Source organism: Sceloporus undulatus, chromosome 1, assembly GCF_019175285.1.
Source record: "Sceloporus undulatus isolate JIND9_A2432 ecotype Alabama chromosome 1, SceUnd_v1.1, whole genome shotgun sequence".
NCBI classification, from domain to species: domain Eukaryota; kingdom Metazoa; phylum Chordata; class Lepidosauria; order Squamata; family Phrynosomatidae; genus Sceloporus; species Sceloporus undulatus.
In genome coordinates this window covers 1,524,876-1,549,269 of record NC_056522.1, presented here as the reverse complement: position 1 = coordinate 1,549,269, position 24,394 = coordinate 1,524,876, and the positions used below count along the sequence as shown (strand labels likewise).

The window sequence follows — 24,394 nt, the reverse complement described above, 5'->3', positions numbered from 1 at the left end:
ATAATAATAATAATAATAATAATAATAATAATAATAATAATAATAATAATAGGATTTATTTATATGACGCCCAATCACTGGGAATCCAGGCGGCTTACAAAAAAGGGGATAATAGATGGTTAATATACAACTGAGCACAAAAGTTAGAAGCATACAAGCCATCGTATTCCCTACTTCCATGGATGGATGTGAGAGTTGGACAGTTAAGAAAGAAGATAGGAAGAAAATCCATTCATTGGAGCTTATGTAGGACTGGAGAAAAGTGCTGAGGATCCCATGGACAGCTAAGAAGTTAAATGAATAGGTCCTAGAGCAGATCAAGCCAGAAAGCTTCCTGGAAGAAGCCAAGATGACAAGACTGAGGCTGTTGTATTTTGGCCACATCATGAGAAGGAAGGGCTCCTTGGAGAAGGCCATAATGCTGGGAAAGGTGGAGGGAAGGAGGAAGAGAGGGAGGCCAGAGGGAGGAGGGACTCTATGAAGGAGGTCTATTAAGGGTTTTATGGGGTTTCAGGGGTGAAGCAGAGCAAGGAGGACAGAGGGGGCTCTTGGAGGTGTCTCATCCAAAGGGTCGCCATGAGTCGAGATCGACTCAAGAGCAGTTAACAACAAAATCTTCTTCCCAGAACCTCCTTGGCACAAGGAGACTTTCAAATTAAAACAAACGCTGTGCAGATAAAAGAAACAGAAGGTCGATATTAAAATGGAATTAAACTATAAATAATACAAGAAGCTATTTTAAACATACCTTTAAAATAATATAAAATGGTTTAAAAATAGTGCAGCAGTCCTTTGAAAGCCCTTCTTTAAAACCTCCAGTTTGCAAAAGCCTGCCAGAATAGGAATCAAATAATAAATAATAATAAATAAAATAATAAAGTTTTTATTTATATCCCACTCCTTCCCACGATCAGGGCGGCTTACAACATAGGTTAAAAACAATGGTGCCATAGACAATATAAAAAATACAAATACACAAGGCAAACCATACAATCAATAAAACAGTCAATAAACGAACAAAATTAAAAGCCCCATAGCCCAACCTCTTGGCCACGGAAGAGGAGGGAGGCCCACAGGATTTTATTCGGGGAATGCCTGTTGGAACAGGAAGGTTTTCAAGTCCTTCCTGAATTGGGCCAGGGTGGTAGTCGAGCGGAGCTCAGTGGGCAGCGTATTCCAAAGGGCTGGGGCAGCCGTGGAGAATGTCCTCTGTGTAGTGGAGGATAATCTAGCCCCAGGCACCTTCAGTAATTGCTGCCCAGACGTTCTGAGGGTGCGAGACGGAATGTATGGGGAGAGGCGGTCCTTTAGGTATCCTGGGCCCAAGCCATTTAGGGCTTTATAGGTAATTACCAACACCTTATATTGAGCTCGGAAGCGAATGGGCAGCCAATGGAGATCTTTTAAAACCGGTGTTATATGGCTGGCCCTGGGAGCACCAGTAACCAGCCGGGCTGCCATATTCTGCACCATTTGCAGCTTCCGAGTTTGGTATAAGGGTTGCCCCATGTAGAGTACATTGCAGAAATCCAATCTCGAAGTTACCAGAGCATGTACAACAGTTTCTAGGTCCCTCTGGGCCAGGTATGGGCGCAGCTGGCAAATAAGCCGAAGCTGATGACAGGTGCTCTTGACCGTCGCATTCACCTGAGCAGTCAGGTGAAGCGACGAATCAAGAAGCACCCCCAGACTGCGCACGGAGTCCTTCACAGGGAGCGTGACCCCGTTCAGGACAGGTGGAACCACCGCCATTCCTGGACCAGGGGAACCTATCACTAGTACCTCCGTTTTCTCTGGATTCAACTTGAGTCGGTTTTCCCTCATCCAGCCCATTACTGACTCCAGACAGGCCACGAGAGGAGAGACGCCATCCCTAGTCACTGCATCAGTCGGAGACATAGAGAAAATGATTTGGGTGTCATCAGCGTACTGATGACACCCAGTATAAACATATGTTTGAAGTGTGTGTTTCCTAAACTAGTGAGTGAATCAGATAGACATGGCTGTCACATCCCAAGTTCTGGCACTCTTTTCATCCACAACGGCCCAAATGGTTCCTTGCTCCCTTGTGGTCCCTTGAGGTCCTACTCCAGATGAAACCACTCTTGGGTTGAATTGCTCCCCTAGAAAAGGATGGCTCTTCCCACCCCCAGAGTTGTCCAAAATGCCCTCCTGACAAAGACTGAACTTACCCTCTGGAATAAAGACATTGGGACTGGCAGAAAGATAGACAGTCACAAGTCGGGCTGAAGGGAATAGTTGCTCGTGTTGTGTGTTTGCTTGCTTGCTTGCTTGCTTGCATGCCTTCAAGTCTCCTATGGTGAGCCCATGAATTGCCTAGGGCTTTCATAGGCAAGGAATCCTCAGAGGCAGTTTTACCAGTTCCTTCCTTTGAAATTTAGCCTACAGCACCTGGGATTTGTTGACGGTCTCTCACCCAGGTACTGACCAGGGCTGATCCTGCTTAGCTTCCAGGATCAGATGGGATTAGTGCCTCTAAGATATTTGGGCTTTGAATTCTTCAACATATATGTATGTATGCACCTTCAAGTCGCCAGTTGATGCTATGTATTTCCTAGGCTTTTCTTAGGCAAGTAATCCTCAGAGATGGTTTTGCCAATTCCATCCTCTGAAATGCAGTCCCCCATCCAAGTACTCTCCAGGGCTGACCGAGCTTAGCTCCCATTGTGAAGTCAAAGGCTTTCATGGCCACCATCCATGGTTTTTTATCTGTTTTTCGGACTATAACTGTATTCTAGAAGAATTTCTTGCTGACATTTCGCTAGCATCTGTGGCTGGCATCCTCAGAGAATGCTGGCATAGAAGTGAGTGGGGTACACACACACACACTGTGCGACCCTGGGTTGGGAGGAGTGATTTCCATGTTAATCTGTGCATTGTTCTGTTGTTGAATGGCAAGGCCTCTGGGTGGGAGGATATGCAAAGAGGGATTGTGTCTATTTAATTGGTGGTCCATTGTCTGCTGGGAAATAGACTGGGTCAGCCAGAAAAATCAGCTGTAGCAGAACACATTATAAACCATCCTGGGCACAAAATGCTGCTTGGAACCACTGAAATTCTGGACCATGCCAACAACCATCAGGTCAGAATGCACAGGGAAGCCATTGAAATCCACAAACACCTGGACAACTTCCACAGGAAAGAAGAAACCCTTAAAGTGAGCAAAGTCTGGCTCCCAGACCTGAAAAACACCAAAAGTAAGACCCAGCAAATGCAAATGAAAGCCAGCCAGGGCCAGGAAGATTTCCCAGCAGACAATGAAACTCTAATTAAACAGACAAAAATCCTCCTTGCATATATTCCCACCCAGAGGCCTTGCCATTCAGCAACAGAACAATACACAGATTAACATGGAAATCACTCCTCCTCACCCAGGGTCACACAGTATGTATGTATGTGTACACACACACACACACACACTCTTCCATGCCAGCATTCTCTGAAGATGCCAGCCACAGATGATGGCAAAACGTCAGGAAAAACTCTTCTAGAACATGGCCACATAGCCTGAAAAACCCACACAAAACTTAGCTTCCATGTTCAGACAAGATGTGGTGCCTTGAGGGTATTCAGGCAGGCTCTGTAGTTGCTTGAGTGGCTGTAAAATCACAAAGAACTGACTGTTCTGCCAGGAATGTGGGCAGCGGGGAGGCAGTCTTGGAACTGGCAGTGCCCTGCTCTCCTCTGGCTCCAACAGCCTTTTACTCTGAGGATATACCCAAAGTTGCCAAGGCAGGTGGCACCTGTCCTGAATTAGTGCATTTCACCTAAATTTGTGCCTGACGGTGCACTTGAATTTGTGGGAAGATCGGTGAATTACAGCAGGTTTTCGTTTTCTGCAATGGAGGAAGTCAGGGCAGTGTCTGAGCTGGCCTGACCCATAAAGGAACCAGCATGGAGGTCACCCATATTTGGCACCAAAAGGCCAAAGACATGGAATTCTGCCCTAGGCAGGAATATTTTTGCCACACCTGCCTTGGCTCAGAGAAGGAGAAAGGCTGGGAAAGGACTTAGGCTTTTTGGATGTTTGGGGATCTGCTGTTGGTTTGCTAGGCCAGGAACAGAAAGTAAAGAAAGAGGAAAAATGTTAGAATCCTTTCTCCCTCTTTCTTTTCTTTTCTTTCTGTTCCTGGACCAGCAAACCAACAAGAGATCCCCAAACATTCCCCCCCCCCCCCAAAAAAAACCCCAAACAAACACCTAAGTCCTTTCCCAGCCTTGAACCCTTGCAGGCCCTCTTGATAAAGCCTCCCTCTGTGTTCTGCTGAGCTTATTCCCAAGAAAATGGGAGGTTTTTAAAAAGAGGTTGGATGTCTACCTCTTGGGGGTAGTTTAGCAGTGGGTTCCCACATGGCAAGGGGTCGGGATAGATGGCCTTTGGGTCCCTTCCAACTCTTAGGAATCTGTAATAAATGTGCAGCTGCAGCATCCACCTTTATATCCCTCAATTAAGGGGGGAAAGCAAACCCATTTGATCTTCTCCAGATGCAACTGAAGTGAAGCGAAGATTGTTCCACTAATCAGACTGCTGCATCCAGGGCCAGTGCAAGACTGTGGGCAGGGGAGGCTTTGAAAGTGTGCAGAGGGTGAAGTGACAGGGATGATGGGCCATCTCACCTCTGGGGAGCAGGGCTGAAAGAGTCCCACCATCGCCAGTGCTGCTGCAGAGACTCCGGAAAGAGGGACGGGTGTGAGCTGAGCAGTTGGTCCTCTCAGTGACTTAGCCCTTTGTCTCCCTCAAATCTGCCTGGCTCGCTCCTGTCAAAGCAATTTCATGTTCTCTGCGTTTGCCTCTTTGCCTCCGCAAGGCCTGGCATCTCCCCTCCGTTGAGCTTCCTTGCCTCCATTGTTGCCGTTGGCACTCTCTGACTTGGATATCTCAAATAATTGCCATTCCCATCCTCTTTGAGAAGAAGGAGGCCTTCTGGAAGCACACCCATGGCTCCAGCTAATACCCCAGCTAAAACCACAAAGGAGAGGATCAGAATTCAATATGACCTTAATAGATTAGAAAGCTAGGTCAAAAGTAACAAAATTAACTTCATCAGGGAGAAATGTAAGGTACTACACTTAGGCAGGAAAAAAAATGAAATACATAGATATAGGATGGGGGACACCTGGCTTAAGGAGACTTCTACGTGTGAAAGGGATCTAGGAGTCCTAATAGACCACAAGTGTGATGCAGCAGCTAAAAAGGCCAATGCGGTTCTGCACTGCATCAGTAGGACTGTAGTGTCCAGATCAAGGGAAGTAATAGTCCCACTCTAATCTGCTTTGTTCAGGCATCACCTGGAATAATACTGTGTCCAGTTCTGGGCACCATAATTCAAGAAGGATGTGGACAAGCTGGAGGGCGGCCAAAACAAAGGGTCTGGAAACTATGACTTATGAGGAGAGACTTAGGGAGCTGAGAATTTTTAGTCCAGAGAATAGAAGATTAAGAGGTGCTATGATAGCCCTGTTAAGTATTTGAAGGGATATCGTATTGAGGAGGGAGTAAGCTTGTTTTCTGCTGCTCCAGAGAAGAGGAGACAATGAAGCAATGGATGCAAGCTCCAAGAAAAGAGATTCCAGTGGAAGTCACTCCCTCAGATTGTGATGGAGTCTCATAGAATCATAGACTAATGGAGTTGGAAGAGACCCCAAGGGCCATCCAGTCCAACCCCATTGTGCCATGCAGGAAATCTCAATCAAAGCGTCCCCATTGACAGATGACCATCCAGCCTCTGCTTAAAGACCTCCAAAGAACGAGACTCCACCAAAATCTCCAAGGAAGGAGTTTGTTCCTCTGTCGAACAGCCCTTACTCTCAGGAAGCTCCTCCGAATGTTGAGGTGGAATCTCTTTTCCTGCAGCTTACATCCATTGTTCCAGGTCCTGTTCTCTGGAGCAGCAGAAAACAAGCTTGTTCTCTCCTCAATATGACATCCTTTCAAATATTTTAACAGGGAGTGTGGGTGAAGGCAGGTGCCATCATTGCTGTAAAAAGCTGAAAACCCACATCATCATCATCATCATCATCTATAGAGCGCTGTAAAGTTTGCACAGCCCTTTACATAGTAAGGGTCAAATAAAATAAGAAAAAAAGAATAAAAACCTGCCAAGCGGCTTACAGTCTAAAACAACCATGTTACCTGATTAAAATTACATAATAAATGGGTTATTTAAATGCAGCGGCTTAGTAGTTAAGAAGCCAATACTGAAGGCTGGCAGTTCGAGGCCCAAGTGCCGCATGATGGAATGATCTCCTATCACTGGTCCCAGCTTCTGCCAGCTTAGCAGTATGAAAGCATGCAAAGGCAAGTAGATAGAGAGGTACCATTTCTCAGTGGGAAGGTAACAATATTTGGTGCAGTCATGCTGGACACCTGACCACTGGAACTGAATTTGGACAATGCTAGCTTTTTGGCTTAGAAACGGAGATGAACACACACACCCTACGCTCGATTATGACTAGACATTCATGTCAAGGAACTACCTTTACCTTTAGGGTGAAGAAAGTCCATACTCAATTCAGGATTTTGGCCATGTGTCATGTACACAGGACACAGCGAGCCTGCTGGGAATTTGGAGCAATTGTCCATGTAGACACACTCCACACTGAACACACCCAGCTCCTTCAAGCACTACTCATAGGTTTTGCCCTTCTCTGAGCCCGCTCCAGCCTGTCCATATCCTTCTTCAAAGGAGGTTTTTCAACAGGGGCTGGATGGCCAGCTGTCAATGGGGATGCTTTGATTGTGAGTTCCTGCATGGCAGAATGGGGCTGGACTGGATGGCCATTGGGGTCTCTTCCAACTCTAGGATTCTATGATTCTGGGGGCCAGAACTGAATGCAGGAGTCCAGGTAAGGCCTGACAGGAGATGGGAGGGGGGGGCAGAATGAATGGAAATGGTTATAGAATCATAGAATCATAGAGTTGGAAGAGACCACAGGGAGCATCCAGTCCAACCCCATTCTGCCATGCAGGAAATCCAAATCAAAGCATCCCAATTGGCAGATGGCCATCCAGCCTCTGCTTAAAGACCTCCAAGGAAGGAGACTCCACTTCACTCCGAGGAAGGAGTATGTTCCACTATCGAACAGCCCTTACTGTCAGGAAGTTCTTCCTAATGTTGAGGTGGTTGGTGGAAGGGCAGCTGTGTTGCCTGGGGGAGGTGGGAACCATGCACAGTTCACTTTGAGCCTCCGTCCCATGCCTTGTATCTCTCCAGAGGCTTCCATAATTGCAGGCCATCCAGCTCCTGTCTTTGGCAACAGGAGAGGCCATGTCTGTGGTGCAGCTTGGCTGTGGCCGAAGGGGTGGCCGCCATGACTTGTGTTCCTGCCAAGGAGCCTCCTTTGAGAAGCAGGAGAGGAGCTGTCTCAGAGGCTCACAGAGGGCCTCCTGTTTATGGCTGGAGAGCATTTTCTTTTCCATTGCTGCTAAGCCTGGTTTTATGGCACCCTCATAAAACACCACAAGCAGCAGCAGCAGCAGTGTGGGCCAACTAGCCGGTGTAATGACTTCAAAGTAGGACGTGGGGTCAGGGGTGAGCCTTGTAAATAGTCTCATGTCATAAAAGTAATTGGAAAAGGTCGGCTGCTCCCCATCAGAGAATGATCCAATTTTAAGCAATAGCTTACTATAGCGGCCCTGATGGTCATGGAGGAGGTGACAATGGCTCTTTCATGCACCCCGTGGCCACTTTCGTTGCGCTCTCACCAACTGCTGCGGGGCAAACCTTAGGAGACCTACAGCTCAAAGTCTGGCCTCCTTTCTCAGGATGGGATGTTCTTTATCTCAAGCAGCCCCCATTAACACTTGCCTAATCCTCAATCCCTACCATTTCCCCTCCAACCAAGAACATGCCATGACCACCTGGCAGCAACTGCCCCCCATGGATCCACATGCTTGAAGGAAGCAGGAGCCATGGTCACAAACTTACTTTATCCCAGCCTCTGGATAGCACTGTCCACTTGGGGATGGGGAGAGAAGCAGGCCTGGGTGTGCTGATATGGTGCGAATTTGACAGCAGACCTGGGCAGCATCTGGGCATTGCCATTTACTTGTGGTACCTGATGCATAAGAGCCCCCCTTTTACAAACAATGTGAGACTGCTAAATGGCATTATAGCCATTTGGTACCACTTCTAACTCTTATGGCTCCATCCTACAGAATCCTGGGATTCATAGTTTGGGGAATGTCTTAAAAGTCCTTCCTAGGCCACTTGCGTCCCCTCACCATAACTAGAGCACCAGAGCTCCAGCAGACAGTTCCATTGCCAAACAACAAACCCCACAGTTCCATAGGACTGAGAGCCATGCCACTTAAAGTGGTTTCATACTGATACAAACTTTGCAGTGCAGATGCACCCAAGTCTGGGTTAAACCAATGGCATCACTAGGGTTGGCGTCACCTGGTGTGCCAAACCATGGTGTCTTCCACCTCCCCCCAACAATCTGGGTACTCATTTTAGTGACCTACGGAAGGATGCCAGGCTGAGTCTACCTGGAGCCCCTGGCTGGTATTGGACTCACAACCTTGTGGTTTGTGAGTGAATGACTGCAGGACAGGCATTTAACCGTTGTGCCATCAGGGCTCCTATAAGGGATGCAGGTGAACACCACAGCCCCATTTCTGCCCAAAGGTAGGTGTTTGAGGATCAGTGGGCTCACCCCTACTTAGGGTGTCACCTAGTGAGGTCCACACCCTCTGCACCACCCTAGTGACACCCCTGGATGAAACCCCACCTGCTCCAGGTAACCCCTGCATCTGTGGAAGTCCTCCTGCTGTGTTTTCATTTTTGCTTCTTTAAGTGTGCTCATCCTGTTATTTGTGATCCTTTTCCATGAGCAGTGAGTTCTCCATGACCCATCGTCCTCACCTTCATTACTTTTCTGTTTTGCTTCCTTTGCCTTCACCCTCCTTAGGTTGCAGTACAGTCCGGCCCGCTCCGACCGGCTCAGCGACGAGCATGCGCTGATAGCCGCCTATGTCAGCCGCCTCCAGAGTGGTCCACGGTCAGTTGCCCACAGGAGAGCCGCCCAGGGTCTGCAAGGGCGTGGTGGGAGGGGGACTGCAGTTCCCTTGCACTTGGCATCTTTCCCAAAAGCCAGGCCAGGCAACCTCCACGGAGGCCAAAAGAGCCTGTTTGTGGGGCTGTGAGGACACACTTCTTCCGTTTCATTTGCCCGTTTGGGTCTTCCAGCATTTCTCCCCAAAAGAATTGTTTCCTGTTTTCGTTTGTTTTCAAAGTCCCCAAGGTTGCTGCCACACTGCAGAACTAATGCAGTTTGACACCATTTTAACTACCATGGCTCAGTGTTATGAACATGCTGGGAGTGTTGCGCTGTTTTAAAGTGTATGGCTTTTAAGTGCTTTTATCTTTTTAAATTGTTTTCTACTTTTTTTAACAAGTGATCCATTTTAATATTGTAATAGTTTAATTTTGTTTTATTGGTCACTTTTGTATGTTTTTAATTGTACTGTGCTTTTAAATTGTAAGCTTTTTTGAGGCGAAAGCAGGATATAACGATGAGGAGGAGGAGGAGGAGGAGGAGTCCTAGGATTTGGAGTTTGTTGTTCTCTGACAGAGAAGGCTAAACATCTCACAAAACTACAAATCACAGAATTCAATAGCATTGAGGCATGGCAATTCAGGTGGTGTCAAACTGCATTAGTTCTGCAGTGTAGATGCATCCTAATGAGGAAGAAAGAAGGAATGAAAGAAGAGTCCTGCATCCCATATTTCTCCAGTGTTGGTCCCCCAGATGTTTTGGGCTTCATCTCCCCAAATGCCTGACCATTGGCCAAGCCAAGCTGGCTGGGGATTCTGGGAGCCCAGAATCGAGGACCAAAGTTGGAGAATCACTGCTCCAGTCCCTTGGGGTTGCCAGACTGAAAACCGGAGCGCGGTCCTGTGCCTTGAGTTGTTGTGCAGAGGAGCCTTGTCACTTGGGCTGCTGCTGCACTGCAGAATTAATGCCGTTTGACACCACTTTAGCTGTCATGACTCCATACTATGGAATCCTGGAAAAACAGTAGCAGAGCTCTCTGACAGAACTCTCTGGCAAAGAAGGCTCAATAGCTCACAAAACTACAAATCCCGGGATTCCACAACGTGGAGCCATGGCAGTTAAAGTGGTGTCAAAACACATTAATACTGCAGTGTAGATGCAACCTTAGTGGGAATGCTGGAAAGCAACAAAACACCCCCAGGTGTCATCAGGCATTGAACAATTTTGAACAGGCCAACCTTGGAACCTGGTTCGAGGCTCTGTGATGCTGGGCAGCAGACATGGCAGATGTAGTATCCTCCTGGTCCTTTCCCCTTCATCAAGGCATTTCTTACATGACAGAACTGATCTCCATCCACAGACAGAGAATGTGCCTTGTTTTGGGAGTGGATTCATGCCTGTGTTTCTAATACCTGCCTCCCTGAAACACTGGGCGAGACCATTGTATGAATCTGTGACATTTTATGTGATGGGGGAAGTATAGAAACAGCAAAGAAGCATAAAACACATCTCAACCATCCCAGCCGCTTTCTAGACTTCCCAATTTTTACACTTCTTTGGGATGGGAACCCCGTGACATGCTGCGGAGGCACATGGCGGCTGCTGAGCCACAATGAAACAGTTCCTTTTGGAAAGAGAATGATATCTTGCCCCTTCTGGTACCCACAATAACCAGGGCATAGCTTTGCCCAAATTCTGCAGAACGCAGCCTCTCAGTGGCTCCCAGTTTTCTTTGGATGGGGAACCTTTATAGGCTCAGAACCATTTTTGCCTGCTAAGCCCTAAGTTCCTATGCCAGGGGCTTGAGAAATACCCTCTATCTTTATTCAAAGAGTCATGGCTGTCACACAGGTAGCGAAGTTTTGGGCACTCAAGCCTCCTGCCACACCTTGGCACACAGTCAGTGCCCTTTTATTGCCATGTTCATTCTTAAAGTCATCTGATTTTAAAATGCCTCTTTTTTTTTAAATTAATTTTTATTTAGGTTTTCCCCAACATACACTAGACTACACCTAACATTAAAGGCACACATTAAACCTGTTACATACACATAATACAACACTCAAAATAACATTATATTGACTTCCTCGTCTTGTCTTACTGGTTTGGAAAGAAAATTGGGGACAAGTCACAATTATATTTTTTGAGAAATGATGATCTATATAATATAATGGAATGAAATAGGATAGGAAAAGAAAAGTAAAAGGATGGTATATGTATAATTTTCTTGGAATATGGAACTATGAGAAAAGGAATAGAATAGAATAAAAAGAAAGAAATGGGTGTTAAAATACCCCTTACCTTGCCTCCATTTTGCAGGCCCAGTCTCCCTTCCCCAAAATGACTGTCACCACAAGTGCTTTGGATTTTGGAATAACTGTATTTCGATATACATACAGTACATAATAAGATATCTTGGAGTTGAGACCCATACATAATGAAATATCCTGGAAATAAGATCCAAGTCTAATTACAAGATTCATGTGTGTTTCATGTGCCCCTTATATACATAGACTGAAGGTCATTTTATAAGATGTTTGTAATAACTTTGTACATGAAACGAAGTTTATGTAAACTGAACCATCAGAAAGCAAAGGTTTCACTATCTCAGCCACCCATGAAAAAGTTGGAATATTTTGGAATTACGGATAAGGGAGATTCAACCCATATATATATATATATATATATATATATATTTGTTTGCCTAGTAGTGTTTCAGTATAAGAAAAGGCAGTTGGCACAACTTTTCACTGTGATTGGAAGAAAGGATTGTGCTGCTAAAATGATGTGATTTTGTGGAGCCCCCACCAAATAACCTGGTTATGTCACATCTAATACTGTAAGTGGAACACAGCACAATGTACACCATGCACAAAACAAGGATTTTCTTGTTGTTGTGTACCTTCAAATTATTTCTGACTTGCGGCAACTCTAAGATGAAATCATTTCAGGGTTTTCTTCACATATTTCTTCCGAGGGAGTTTGCCACCATTGCCTTCCTCTGAGGCTGAGAAAGTGGGACACTCAGGGCATTTCTATAGCCAATTCAGGATTTGAATCCTGGTCTCCCAGAGGAGTCCTCATCTGACACTTGGATCCCAACACCAGACTGGCTCTATACAAAAGAAGGCTACAGCCCTGGGAGGTCAGTTGCTCTTCCACTGATATCTCCACTCATAACTTGGAAAGTGAGCCACTGAGATTCCCATTCCACTTAGAATGACTTACAATGACTTTGGTGCAATGACTTGTAAGCCCTAAAAACTGGCCGTTTGGATAGATAGCTGTTATCCCTTTCAACAAAAGTACATCAGGGCCTAATGGAGGGGTTCAGATTGAGGCTGGTTGCGGAGGCCCTAGTCACAAATCTCTAATTCTGGGTCGTGTTGGACAACCACCATTGGCTCGCTTGCATGATGTACAATGCTGGAGCTGCAAATAGTGACCTGTGTGTGTTGGGTTTTCTCTTTTCCAGCAGCGTCCTAGACAGCCCCAGCCGACTGGATGAGGAGCACCGGCTCATTGCGCGGTACGCTGCCCGTTTGGCGGCAGAAGCTGGAAATACGGTAGGTATCTAGACTGGCACGCACTCTGTCCTTTCCTTTCTCTCTCTCTCTCTGGTCCTCTGACTGTTTAACCAGGAGTACAGCAAGACCACTCTCCCTGGGGAACAGAGACCATGATAAGAGATAGGGCATTGGTCACTATATGAAAGGCTCCTGTGGGGGGAAAGTTTGCATAGCCAACCCCAGCCCCCAATTAATTGGGAAGTATGTTCTGAAGCTTCCAAAAAAGCAAATCAATCTAAAATATAGGTGCTTTCTGCACCGCCATTTGGGACGTCCTCCGGACGTCCCATTTTAAAAAAGGGGCGTCTCTTATAGATGCCCCTGGGCCTAGTACGGACTCCGTCCGTACAAGATGGCGCCGGCCCTTCTACATGGCCGGTGCCATCTTTGCGTATCGGATGCTGAGCGTCCGTACGCGTCGCGCCGCTTGTGACGTAGCGAGCGCGCCCCTGGCGCCTCGCTACGTCGCAAACGCAACGGAAAAAGAAGCTCCATTTTGGAGCTTCTTTTTCGGTCCGCGTGGGAGTCAGGCCGTGTGAAGGCTCCGGCTCCCCCGCGGACCTACTGGCGGCGGCGGTCTGTACCCCGCCATAGTCTTTTTCCACATGCAAAACAGTTTTCTAAACCAATTAACAGCAACTATTTGCAGCCAAGTTATATGCAGCCAAGTTGCAAGATGGATTATATTGGTTATATTAGTCTGTATATGTTATGTATTGTTTAGGTATTTTATATAATTACTATGTACATTATTTATGTATTTTATGTAATTGTTTATGTAGTTTTGTAAACCGCCTTGGTCCTTTGGAAAGGCGGTATATAAATAAAATTTACTATTATTATTATTATTATTATTATTATTATTATTATTATTATTAACTAGGAAGTAAATGCGTTTTTCATGAGTAATCTATCAGGTCAGAAAGCACAGGGAAGCAATTGAACTCCACAAACACCAAGACAACATCAACAAGAAAGAAGAAACCTAACAAAAACCCCAGTAATCCTGAATCTTATCGTCCTATTACTCTGTGAAATCAAGGTTATAAAATGTTTACAAAAACTTTAGCTAATGGGCTAAAAACTCTTCTACCAAAATTAATCGGAGAAGATCAATACAGATTTATTAAAGGGAGAGCTATTGAGGATCCATGTTATATATCATGCAAAACAACATAAGAACAAAGTGGCATTAATTAAATTGGATGTATATAAAGCCTTTGGTTCAGTGACTCATAACTATTGGTATAAAATTTGTCCAGAATTTGGGCTTGGGAGTCAATTTAGTGAGGTAATAAAAGAAATATATAGACACAATGAGGTCCAAGTTATAGTTAATGGGAATAATTCTGGGAATATTAAAATTAAGCGTGGGATGAAACAAGGATGTCCTCTCTCCCCTTTATGGTTTCTATTAGCAATGGACCCTTTGGCAAATGACATCGGGGATGAAAAAGAAATTAAAGGATACTGTGTTGGTAAAGAGGAATTGAAATTAAATTTGTTTGCGGACGACGCATTGATAACTACTCAAGATCCATTCAGAAGTGTTAGCAAATGAGAAGAAGTAATTGAGAAATTTAAGACGTTGTCTGGTCTTACAATAAATATGCAAAAATCAGAAATATTGTTCCTAAATACCAAATGGGAAGAACAGAGAAAAATAAAAATTGTTACTGATTTAAAGTTAGGGATAAAGAAGATGGGTTATTTGGGAGTAACTTTAACCAACAATGTGGATCACATAGTACTAGGCAACTCTAATCAGTTGCGGGAAAAGAGAAATAAAAGCATGAATAAATAGCCAAGTAAAAAATGGAATATGCTTACAAAAGTAAGGATGCTTAAAATGGTGATATTACCCAAATTTCTGTATTTATTTCAAACAATTCCAGTTGGATCCCCACAAAAATAATAAGAGGATGCGACAGAACAATTAAAAGATGGATTTCAGGCAATAAAAAACCTAGATTGACAAATGCACTCATTTGTGGTCATCAAGAAGAACCCTCTTTAGAGATATATTTGTAAGCAACCCAAATGAAAAGAATCTTAGAATATGGATATGGAAGGGAAAAGAAATGGGTAAGGTTAGACAAGTCAATAAATAAAGAGACTCAGGGGACAGAAGCAGAAAGGTAATCTGAGTGGCCCCTTGAAAGTTACTAAACAAATCTGGGGCAAATGGCAAAACAGAATGGTAAATGGAAACTTTAAATGGTTTCCTATAGAAAGTTTGAATACAAGCAACAATGATGACTTAGGGAGAACACTAAAGAAAATAAAAAACGAAGGTATTAGAGTTATAGGTGACCCGCTTGATGAAGTCTTGGGTCCATGCAGCTGGAATTTACAAACTGTTAAAGGATATGGTTAAAAATATGAAAGAAAATAACCCAACACCATTGGAGAGGATCATCAAAAGATGCTAAATGAAGGCAAAGGTATTATTGGATTTATATAGAGAGTAATATTAGAGCATCAGTTTAAAATCGTAGACATTTTGAAAGGAGTTTGGGAAAGAGATCCAAATTTAACAAGCGAAGATATACGTAAATCATGGATGCAAGAGGTTAAGAGAAACAAGCACACTAGAATAAAGGGGCAACAGGTGAAATGAATAGGGCGATGGTACAGGACCCTTGTCAATAAAAATCCATCAGCTCAATGTTGGCACTGCGCTGGGTCCAAGGGATTTCACATGCATGCTGGATGTCTGTGGTGGGATTGTCCATGCGTCCAGAAGTTTTGGGGAGAAGCGATAAGAGAGATAAAATTATAGGCAAGAATGTTCATTTGAGCAAAGAGAATTGCATAACTTTAAATGTGAAGTATAAGGGACTGAAGGATAATGAAGAGAAAGCAATAAAGCATATATTGAAAGCATCACAGGCTGTGATAGCATCAGGATGGAAAGAAAGTAAAAACTGGAACTTCTCCAAGGTAGATAAGTATTTGGCAGATAACCTGTTGTTTGATATCATTAGGGACTGGAGAAAGGAAAGTAGAAGCTTGGAATTTGGGTTGGGAAATCTTGCTTGAAAAGGTTCCAGGGAATACGGAGTACAAGGAAGTCAATAATGTAATTAAATCCCACATATTGAATGTTAGGTATTCATTGTAAACAGTGCATTGATTCTAAACTCTTTCAAGCCGAGGGGGAGAGGGAACGGGGCAGATGCAGCCTTGTAGATGGTTAACATAATTTAAGAAAGACTTGGTTTTTTAAAAAAATTAAAAACAGGAAAGAAGAAACCCTTAAGGTAAACAAAGGCGTGGTACATACCGCCCCAAAAGGGTGGGCTGGAGGCATCCGTTTTAACTCCGGAGTGGCGCCACAGAAGGCAAACCGTGTGGCATCCCTCCACAGTAAAAAGAACCCCGTGACATAAGCAACTTGCAGCGACTTCTATATGCTTTTTGCTTATGTCACCATGGCGGCGCCCAGGTGGACAGGATGCCGCCATGATGCCACAGTCGTTACACACTAAGGTTCGGAAGCATGTGGTTATTGCGTGCTCCCAAACTCTAGTATCGGTGGCGGCACGTCGCTTTTGGCCTGTCTATCCCAGGCCAAAGTTTGGCTCCCAGTCCTGAAAAACACTAAAAGCAAGACTCAGCAAATGCCAATGAAAACCAGCCAGAGTGAGAGGATTTCCCAGCAAACAATGGGTCTCGAATTAAGCAGACCCAAATCCTCCTTGCATACCTTCCCACCTGGAGGCCTTGCCATTCAAACACAGAACAATACACAGATTAACATGGAAATGGCTCCTCCCTACCCAGGATCACACAGAGTGTGTGTGTGTGTGCGCACACACACACACACACACACCACTCTCTTCCATGCCAGCATTCTTTGAAGATGCCAGCCATAGATGCTGGTGATACATGCTGGTGAAAAGTCAGGGATAGATGCCAGCCATAGATGCTGGTGAAAAGTCAGGGATAAACTCTTCTAGAACATGGCCACAGAGCCTGAAAAAGCCACAAAAAACTAATGAAGAAGTCCTTTCAGTGGGAAGTACTTATGATCTCAAACTCAAACGTTTCAAACAGCAGTCAGGAAATGGCTGTGGTGTTTTGTCTTGCTGGGAAGGGGCTCCGAAGTGGTGTGGAGGGGCAGCCGCCGTCTCCTGCTTGGTGAGCCTTGCCACTTCCCCAGAGCCCTGGTGAGACGACTCTGTGCCAGAGGCTAATTGAGAAGAAAGGCAGGTGGAGAGGCTCACCTGTGACTCTGCACACTCCTGGGCATGATGCGCATCACCTCTCCTTCCCTGCAGGCTTGGCTCTCCTCTGGCCAGTCTATTTTTATCAGCTCCTCACAGACCTTGCTGGGCAGAAAGAGACTGAGCACTGCTGCTTTTCCAAAGCAGAAACGTTAGGCAGGCAATGGTGCAGAGACCAGTTCTGAGGCGCAGGCCCACATCCAGTTACTCCCTTTTGCAGCCTCCCAGAGAGACTCCAGAAATGCTGGCAGCTGCATTGGTCTCTCTCTCTTTCTCAATTTCTCTGTCCATCTATCTATAAAATCCATTCATAGCTATTTTGATTTCTACTGGGAGTAGGTTTTGGTAAAGCTAATGAATCTTGTCCAGTCAAGACCAAGCCAGCCCCAAATTTCCTTGAATTACCACAGAGAGAATTTATCACAATAGCAATAGCAGGTATAGTTCTATCCCATTTGTCAGTGAACTCACCACTCTAAGCCAGTGGTTCTCAACCTTGGATCCTCCAGGCATTTGAGACTTCAGCTCCCAGAATTCCTGATCATTTGGGCAAGCTGGCTGGGACTTCTGGGAGTTGAAGTCCAAAACATTAGGAGAGCCAGAGGTTGAGGACCAATGCAGACAGTTTACAATTTGTAAACCAATTGCCCCCAACAAGCTGGGGACTCATACTACCGACCTGTGAAAGGATGGAAGGCTGAGTCAACCTTGGAGCCCTGCAGGGATCAAACTCACAACCTTGTGGTTGCAGGGCCAACATTTAACCACTGTGCTACCAGGGCTCCCACAAGACATCACAGAACCCTAGAGATGGAAGTTATCTCAGAGCCATCTAGTACAACTCCCTGCTCAAACACTCCTGAAAGGTGCCCATCCAATCTCTGTTAAAAGATCTCCAAAGGAGGACCATCCACCACTTTCTGAAACAGCTCTCATCATCTCACAGGCTCCATCAAAGAAGCCTGCTTGCCCTGAGTTTTCAAGACCTGAGCAGAGCTGTGCATGACCAGAGGGGCTCTTGGAGGTCTCTCCTTCAGAAGGGGCCACCTTAATGGTACATATGAATAATAACAACAACAAAAACCACCCTCTTCACCAGGCTGTCCTACTGTCCTGGATGGTGGAAGAGGGGGAGAATATGGACAGAGAGGTGCCTGGTGAAAGGAAGGCCTGGGTGCAGCCCTGCCTTCCCACAAGCGGATATCCTTTGCTCCTGAATTGATGCTGATCACCTCTCCCTCTTCACTTAATTTATTTGTTAAGGGGAAACAATGCTCCCAGCAGTTATGAACCAGTTAAATCCGCCCACTCATACTTGATTAATTATTGTGAGAATCAGACCTCTGTATCAGTGAGTCTTAAACGTGGTTAAATTGACACGATATTGACTACCGACATTGAATAGAAAGGACTTGAATTGATGGTGGCATTGACTATCCCACAGAGTACAGGTTAGTGCCTTTCCACACTGACTCTAGTGCATTGAATGATTTTCAGACAGATTTTGGGAGCAAATCACAATGTCAGTTTTGTTACACAGAAAAATTATGGGGAGGACCAACAGGCCCCCAAAAGTGTGTGACCTGCACTCTGCTTTGTGCACCCTTGCCCTGCCACATCAGCTGCCCACCCTCCCAGGGAGGCTCCTGCCCTGGAGGAAGAGGCTCAAGGTGACGTTTCCCCAAAATCCTTTGCCCATTGCTCAGGAGCTCTCCAAGATGTATAAGGCTATGCCCCTCTCCCTCTGTGTGTGTGTGTGTGTGTGTCTTAACTAGGCATTGTGGTGCCTCCCTATTTGAAATTGTTCCCTTTATTGTCTTTGCCAGCCACGGCCGCCAGCAGACCTAGGGTTCAACTTTGATGCCAACAAGCAACAAAGGCAGCTGATAGCAGAGCTAGAAAACAAGAACAGGTATTATTTATTTATTTATATCCCGTCTTCCTCCTGATACAGGGACTCAGGGTGGCTCAAGATAAGGGGGCTTCTGTTGGGGGTGCAGCAAATGGTCCCCTGATGCAGAGGACTGCCCCGCTGCCTCCCCAGCAAGAAAGGGGCCCTTCATGCTTTGCTCCAATCTCCCCACTCTCACTGCCCTAGTCCCAGGAATTAGGGATTTATGGGGTCTTGGTGCTTGGCCTCTTTTTCATTCAGCAGTGAGGCTTCTCTTGGAGCATAGATCCCCTTCTTCCCTGAGCCATCACCCATTTCCCACCACAAGTTGTGCATATGTGCAAACACACACACACACACACACACTGTTAATTCTACCTAAGAAGGAACAGACCGAGCAGCTTCCTTCCTCTGTCAGGGCTCCCTTTCATCTGTGTGACCTACCTAGTTCCCCAGGTGTAACAAAGGGACACACTAAACCTGTTGAATGTCTTGTGAATGCAGACTGCCAGGCTGGCAGGCTCCTATCTGGAGAGGGAAGACGATCTATCCCCTCCAGTGGGCAGTCTCTCTCCTCCAAAGACTGGCCAGGCCTGGCCCTGCTTGGCTTCCAGAATCAGATGAGGTTGAGTAAGTTTGGGGTGGTTAGATTCCCTGGCCCCCAATTAAACAGAACTGCCTCTTTCACTCCTGTACAAATAGATACTCTGTTCTCTGGAAGAGACAGAGACAAAAAAGTCGCAGACAGCTGCCTCGGTCCACTTAGAACCATGTTGTCAGCTCTAATGGGCAGCCAGGGTTTCCAGGTAGGGTGCTTTCCTAGACCTGCCAGGGGGTTCTTAAGATTCCCTCCCTGGGGTCTCCCATATGAGTGCTATCCAGAGCTGGCCCTGCTTAGCTTGCAAAATAGGGCATGTGTTCAGGAATCAGTGGTGTCAGCTCTGAGTACAGCTGTAGTTCTTTCCATGGTTGCAGAGAGAAATCTTTCTTAGTCCTACCTGCTGATCCCTCTAGTATTCCCTCCTGGCGATCATCTCTCGAGTGCTGACCCTCATTAACCTTCAAGACCAGGAGAGATGAGTTTTGGTCTGGGTGGTCCAGTGGTTCAGATTCTGGGGACAGGAGATGCTGGACAAATGAAGCATTTGGGAAACCTTCCTTTGTTCCTTCTTTCTTTACGCAGAGAGATCCTGCAAGAGATCCAGCGCCTACGACTGGAGCATGAACAGGCCTCCCAGCCCACGCCAGAGAAAGCCCAGCAGAACCCCACACTCCTGGCGGAGCTCCGGCTCTTGCGGTGAGTGTCCAGCGCAGCCATGGGTCACTTCCAGCAGGGACAGATGAAGGCTCCCCCTCTCTAGGTCCCTTGCTGATCAGGGGGAATGGAAGGAGGGTATCATTGCACATGTACCCTGCCTCACTGGGCTTCTCTTTTGGACAACCAATTAGCCATTGTGTGAGTGGAATCCCAGGCAAAAAGGGCCCGTCCTGGCTCTTCTTATGTATTAGTACTGCTGATAAGCAGGAGGAGTAGCTAATACCCCAGAGGACAGGATCAAGATTCAAAATGACCTGAACAGACTAGAAAACTGGGCCAAAGCTAACAAAATGAAATTCAACACGGAGAAATTTAACGTACTGCGCTTAAGGTGGAAGAATGAAATGCACAGATATAGGATTATGAGGGACACCTGGCTGAATGAAACTACGTGTGAAAGGGATCTAGGAGTCCATGTAGACCACAAGTTGAACACGAGTCAACAGTGCGATGCGGCAGCTAACAAGGCCAATGCAATTTTAGGTTACATTAATTGAAGTATAGTGTCCAGATCAAGGGAAATCATAGTTCCACTGTATTCTGCCCTGGTCAGGCCCCACCTGGAATATTGTGTCTAGTTCTAGGCCCCACAATTCAAAAAGGACATTGAAAAACTGGAGCGTGTCCAAAGGAGAGTTACTAAAATGGTGAAAGGTCTGGAAACCATGTCCTATGAGGAACAACTTAGGGAGCTGGGGATGTTTAGCCTGGAGAAGAGAAGGTTAAGAGGTGATATGATAGCCATGTTTAAATATCTGAAGGGATGTCATGTTGAGGAGGGAACAAGCTTGTTTTCTGCTGCTCCAGAGAACAGGACCTGGAACAGTGGATGCAAGCTGCAGGAAAAGAGATTCCAGCTCAACATTAGGAGGAACTTCCTGAGAGTAAGGGCTGTTTGACAGTGGAGCACACTCCTTTCTCGGAGTGTAGTGGAGTCTCCCTCCTTGGAGGTCTTCAAACAGAGGCTGCATGACCATCTGCATAAATAATAAGTTTTATTTATAAACCGCTATTCCATGTTGATCATAGTGTCATAGGGTGTACAGTAAAAAATTTGCAATGACAATACAAAAATACAGGATAAAAAAATTGACAATACATAAATAAAAACTTATAAACAACATTCCAAAAATAACACATAAAACCATAATCAAAACCAGGCCAGATGCATACGCCTCAATACATGTGTACAATAGGTGGGAGCCCGATATCAAGGGACCATCGGGAAGGCCTTGCTGAAACAGGAAGGTCTTAAGTCTCTTTTGAAGAGGTCCAGGGAGGTGGTGGAGCCGAGTTCCTTGGGAAGGGTTTCACGCCACAGGGACACAGATGGAAAAGCCCCTTGTGAGGTTGACACATAACTCGTTATTGGGATCCTCAACAAAAAACTCTTACCCCAAAATGACCTGAGTCAGTGCGGGCAGATTATATGGGGAAACGCGGTCCTCCAAGTACCCCTGGCCCAAGCCATTTAGGGCTTATAGGTATAACCAAACACAATTGTATTGTGCCACGGAAGCGAACAGGCACACCAATGGAGATCATGCAGAACGGTGTTATATGGTCGGCCCTGGAACGTCCAGTGACCAGCCCTAGCTTCCATCATTCTGAACCTAGCTGAAGCTTCCGTTGGTACAAGGTTGCCCCCATGTAAGCGCGATTACAGCAAATCCAACTAGAGGTACCAGGGCATGTACTACTTCACAGGTCCTTTCAGCCTAGGTAGGGTTGCAGCTGCATATCAAGCCGAAGCTGAAAGCAGTGCTTCTGACCGCTCGCATCCACCTGCAGAAGTCAAGCTGGAGCGATGAGTCCAAAAGACCCACCACCAGACTGCGGACTAGTCCTTCAGTGGGCGTGACCCTTCAGGACAGGTGGAACAAATTTCACCACCGGACTGGAGAGCCTATCGCTAGTACTTCCATTTTCTCGATTCAAGCTGAGTTTGTTTTCCCTCATCCAGCCCATTACCAGTCCAAGCAGCATTTAGAGGAGAGATGCCATCCCTAGTCACTGCATCAGTCGGAGACACAGAGAAGCATATTTGTTTGTCATCAGGTACTGATGACACTGCGCCCTGTGTCTCCGGTGATCTCTCCAGGCTTCATGTAAATGTTGAATAGCATGGGGGACAGATTAGCTCCTTGGGGACACCAGATGTAAGCGCCCTCTTAGCGGAGCAGATGTCCCCCAGCTGCACCCATCTGGAATCTGCCCGAGAGTAGGAACGGAACCACTGCAAGCACGTGCTCCAATACCCAACTCTCCCAGGCGTTCCAGAAGGATACCATGGTCAATGGTATCGAAAGCCGCTGAGATGTCCAGAATCACTAACAGGGACCGCTTCCCCCGTCCATGCCTAGACGGAAATCATCACTAAGCGACCATGGCAGTCTCAACTCCATAACCCGCCCGGAAGCCAGTTTGAAATGGGTCTAGAAAATCCGTTTCTTCCAGATCCCTTGAAGCTGGAAAGCAACTGCTCTCTGATCACCTTCCCTAAAAAAGGCAGCAGCGAAAACAGGCCGATATTATTCGAATCAGGGGTCCAGGGAGGGCTTTTTAGCAGAGGTTTTACTACTGCTGATTTTAAGCTTGATGGAAAACGTCCCTCCCTGAAAGATGAATTAATTATACGGCGTAACATAGAAGTAACCGCCATTCCCCCCTGGGCTGCCAGCCATGAGGGACAGGGATCGAGAGAGCATGTTGTCTTCCTAACACTTCGAAGAATCTGTCCACTTCCTCGTACTAACAAAACTCAAAGTGATCCAGTTTAATGGAGTCCACGAATCTCTGGAAGCCTTTCTTATAGAATCTGAGAAACTACTGGCGTCGAGATCAGCCCTTAGCCGAGAGATTTTATCCGCGACGAAAAGTTGTTAAATTCGTGACAGCAGGCTTTAGATGGTTCTAAAATAGGTCGGGGGGGGGGCAGTTGTGTCAGCTCCCTCACTACCCTGAACAGCTCTGCCGGGCGTGATTCCGCGGATGCAATACGTGCAGCATAGTATGAATGCTTTGCTGCACTTATTGCCACTCCGTAAGCCTTGAAAAAGAGACTCAAGGGTGTCTTGTTGGCTAAGTGCTGATGTCTTCGCCAGTTGCGCTCTAGTCGTTGCACGGCCTGCTTCCTTTCCCTGAGATCTTCCGTGTACCAGGGTTGTTTGTTGGAAGCCGGCCTGAAAGGATGCTGGGAGCGATACTGTGTATACCCTGGAGAGACCTCTGTCCCAGATGTTAGCAGGGCATCAACAGGTCACCGTCAGTTCCAACCATATTGCCCTCTAGGGCTTCTTGGAACCTTTTGGGTTCATCAGCCTTCGAGGGTGGGACCATCCTAATAGGTCCTCCACCTTCGGGGGGGCTTAAGGTGAAGCCTGATTCCAGCCTCAATCAGGAAGTAGTCCGTCCATGATAGGGCAGAGTATTGACACACCTCTACCCACGCGTATCCATGTCCGTACTAAAGACGACGTCGAGAGTGTTACCAGCACAATGTGTGGGACCTGAAACCAAATGGGACAGGCCCATGGCAGTCATGGTAACCATGAACTCCCGAGCCGCACCAAGTTGGACCATGACTGGCCCGAAAGGGATGTGAGGTCCCCCAGGACAAGAAGCCTAGGGACTCCAACACCAGTTCCGAGACTAGTTGTGTCAAGCCGGCTAGGGAGTCTGTTAGCGCACGGGGTGGACGGTAGACCAACACAGAATCCCCAGTTGCCCCTGGCACTCAGGGTCGGTAGACACACTCGATGAAGTCAGTTTACGGACATGGTTCTATTCAAAGGAAGGTGTTCTTATGGACCAAGGCAACACCGCCCCCCCCCCCGCCCCCTAACCTGATCTGGTTCTAACTGAGTACACGGTCGGAAGGCCTGTGCCCACACTGCTTCACTCTCAGGCCCGAAGCCAGGTCTCAGGAATGCAAGCCAGGTCGCAGCTCTTATCTTGAATGAGATCGTGTTTATGTGGGTCTTATTCCTAACTGACCTGGCATTGCACAGGGCAGAGACAGGGTTTGTGGTACAGTTGACTGACCCTCAGATCTCTTTGGTTAGAAGAGTGGATGGATGGAGAGAAGGCCCCATACAGACAGGCCAAAATAAAAGCTGCTTCGGGTCACTTTGGAGGTATGCTGTTTAAGTGATGCATGCATCCTAAGTGTCAGGAAGCGTGCCAAAGCTACGTTCCAGTCCTTAGATTGGGCGTGGCTTTGTGTGGCTTCCGGACTCTTAGGGGTCATGCATCATTTAAACACGCTACCTCCAAAGTGACCCAAAGCAGCTTATTTTGCTGTCTCGTTTGGGGCCCTTGATATTAAGCTATCTCTCACCTTCCTTTCCTTTGTAATCCACTCTCT

The 24,394-nt window shown here is 46.4% G+C and overlaps 1 protein-coding gene across 1 annotated transcript in view; it reads left to right on the top strand.

The window, feature by feature from the left end:
• LOC121919786 (dystrobrevin beta-like) overlaps positions 1 to 24,394 on the top strand; it is a 206,651-nt gene that overhangs the window by 114,966 nt on the left and 67,291 nt on the right. Inside the window, 4 exon segments of the mRNA XM_042446691.1 lie at positions 8,935 to 9,024; positions 12,497 to 12,587; positions 18,646 to 18,731; positions 19,894 to 20,007. Of these exon segments, the coding sequence (XP_042302625.1) occupies positions 8,935 to 9,024; positions 12,497 to 12,587; positions 18,646 to 18,731; positions 19,894 to 20,007 (381 nt within the window).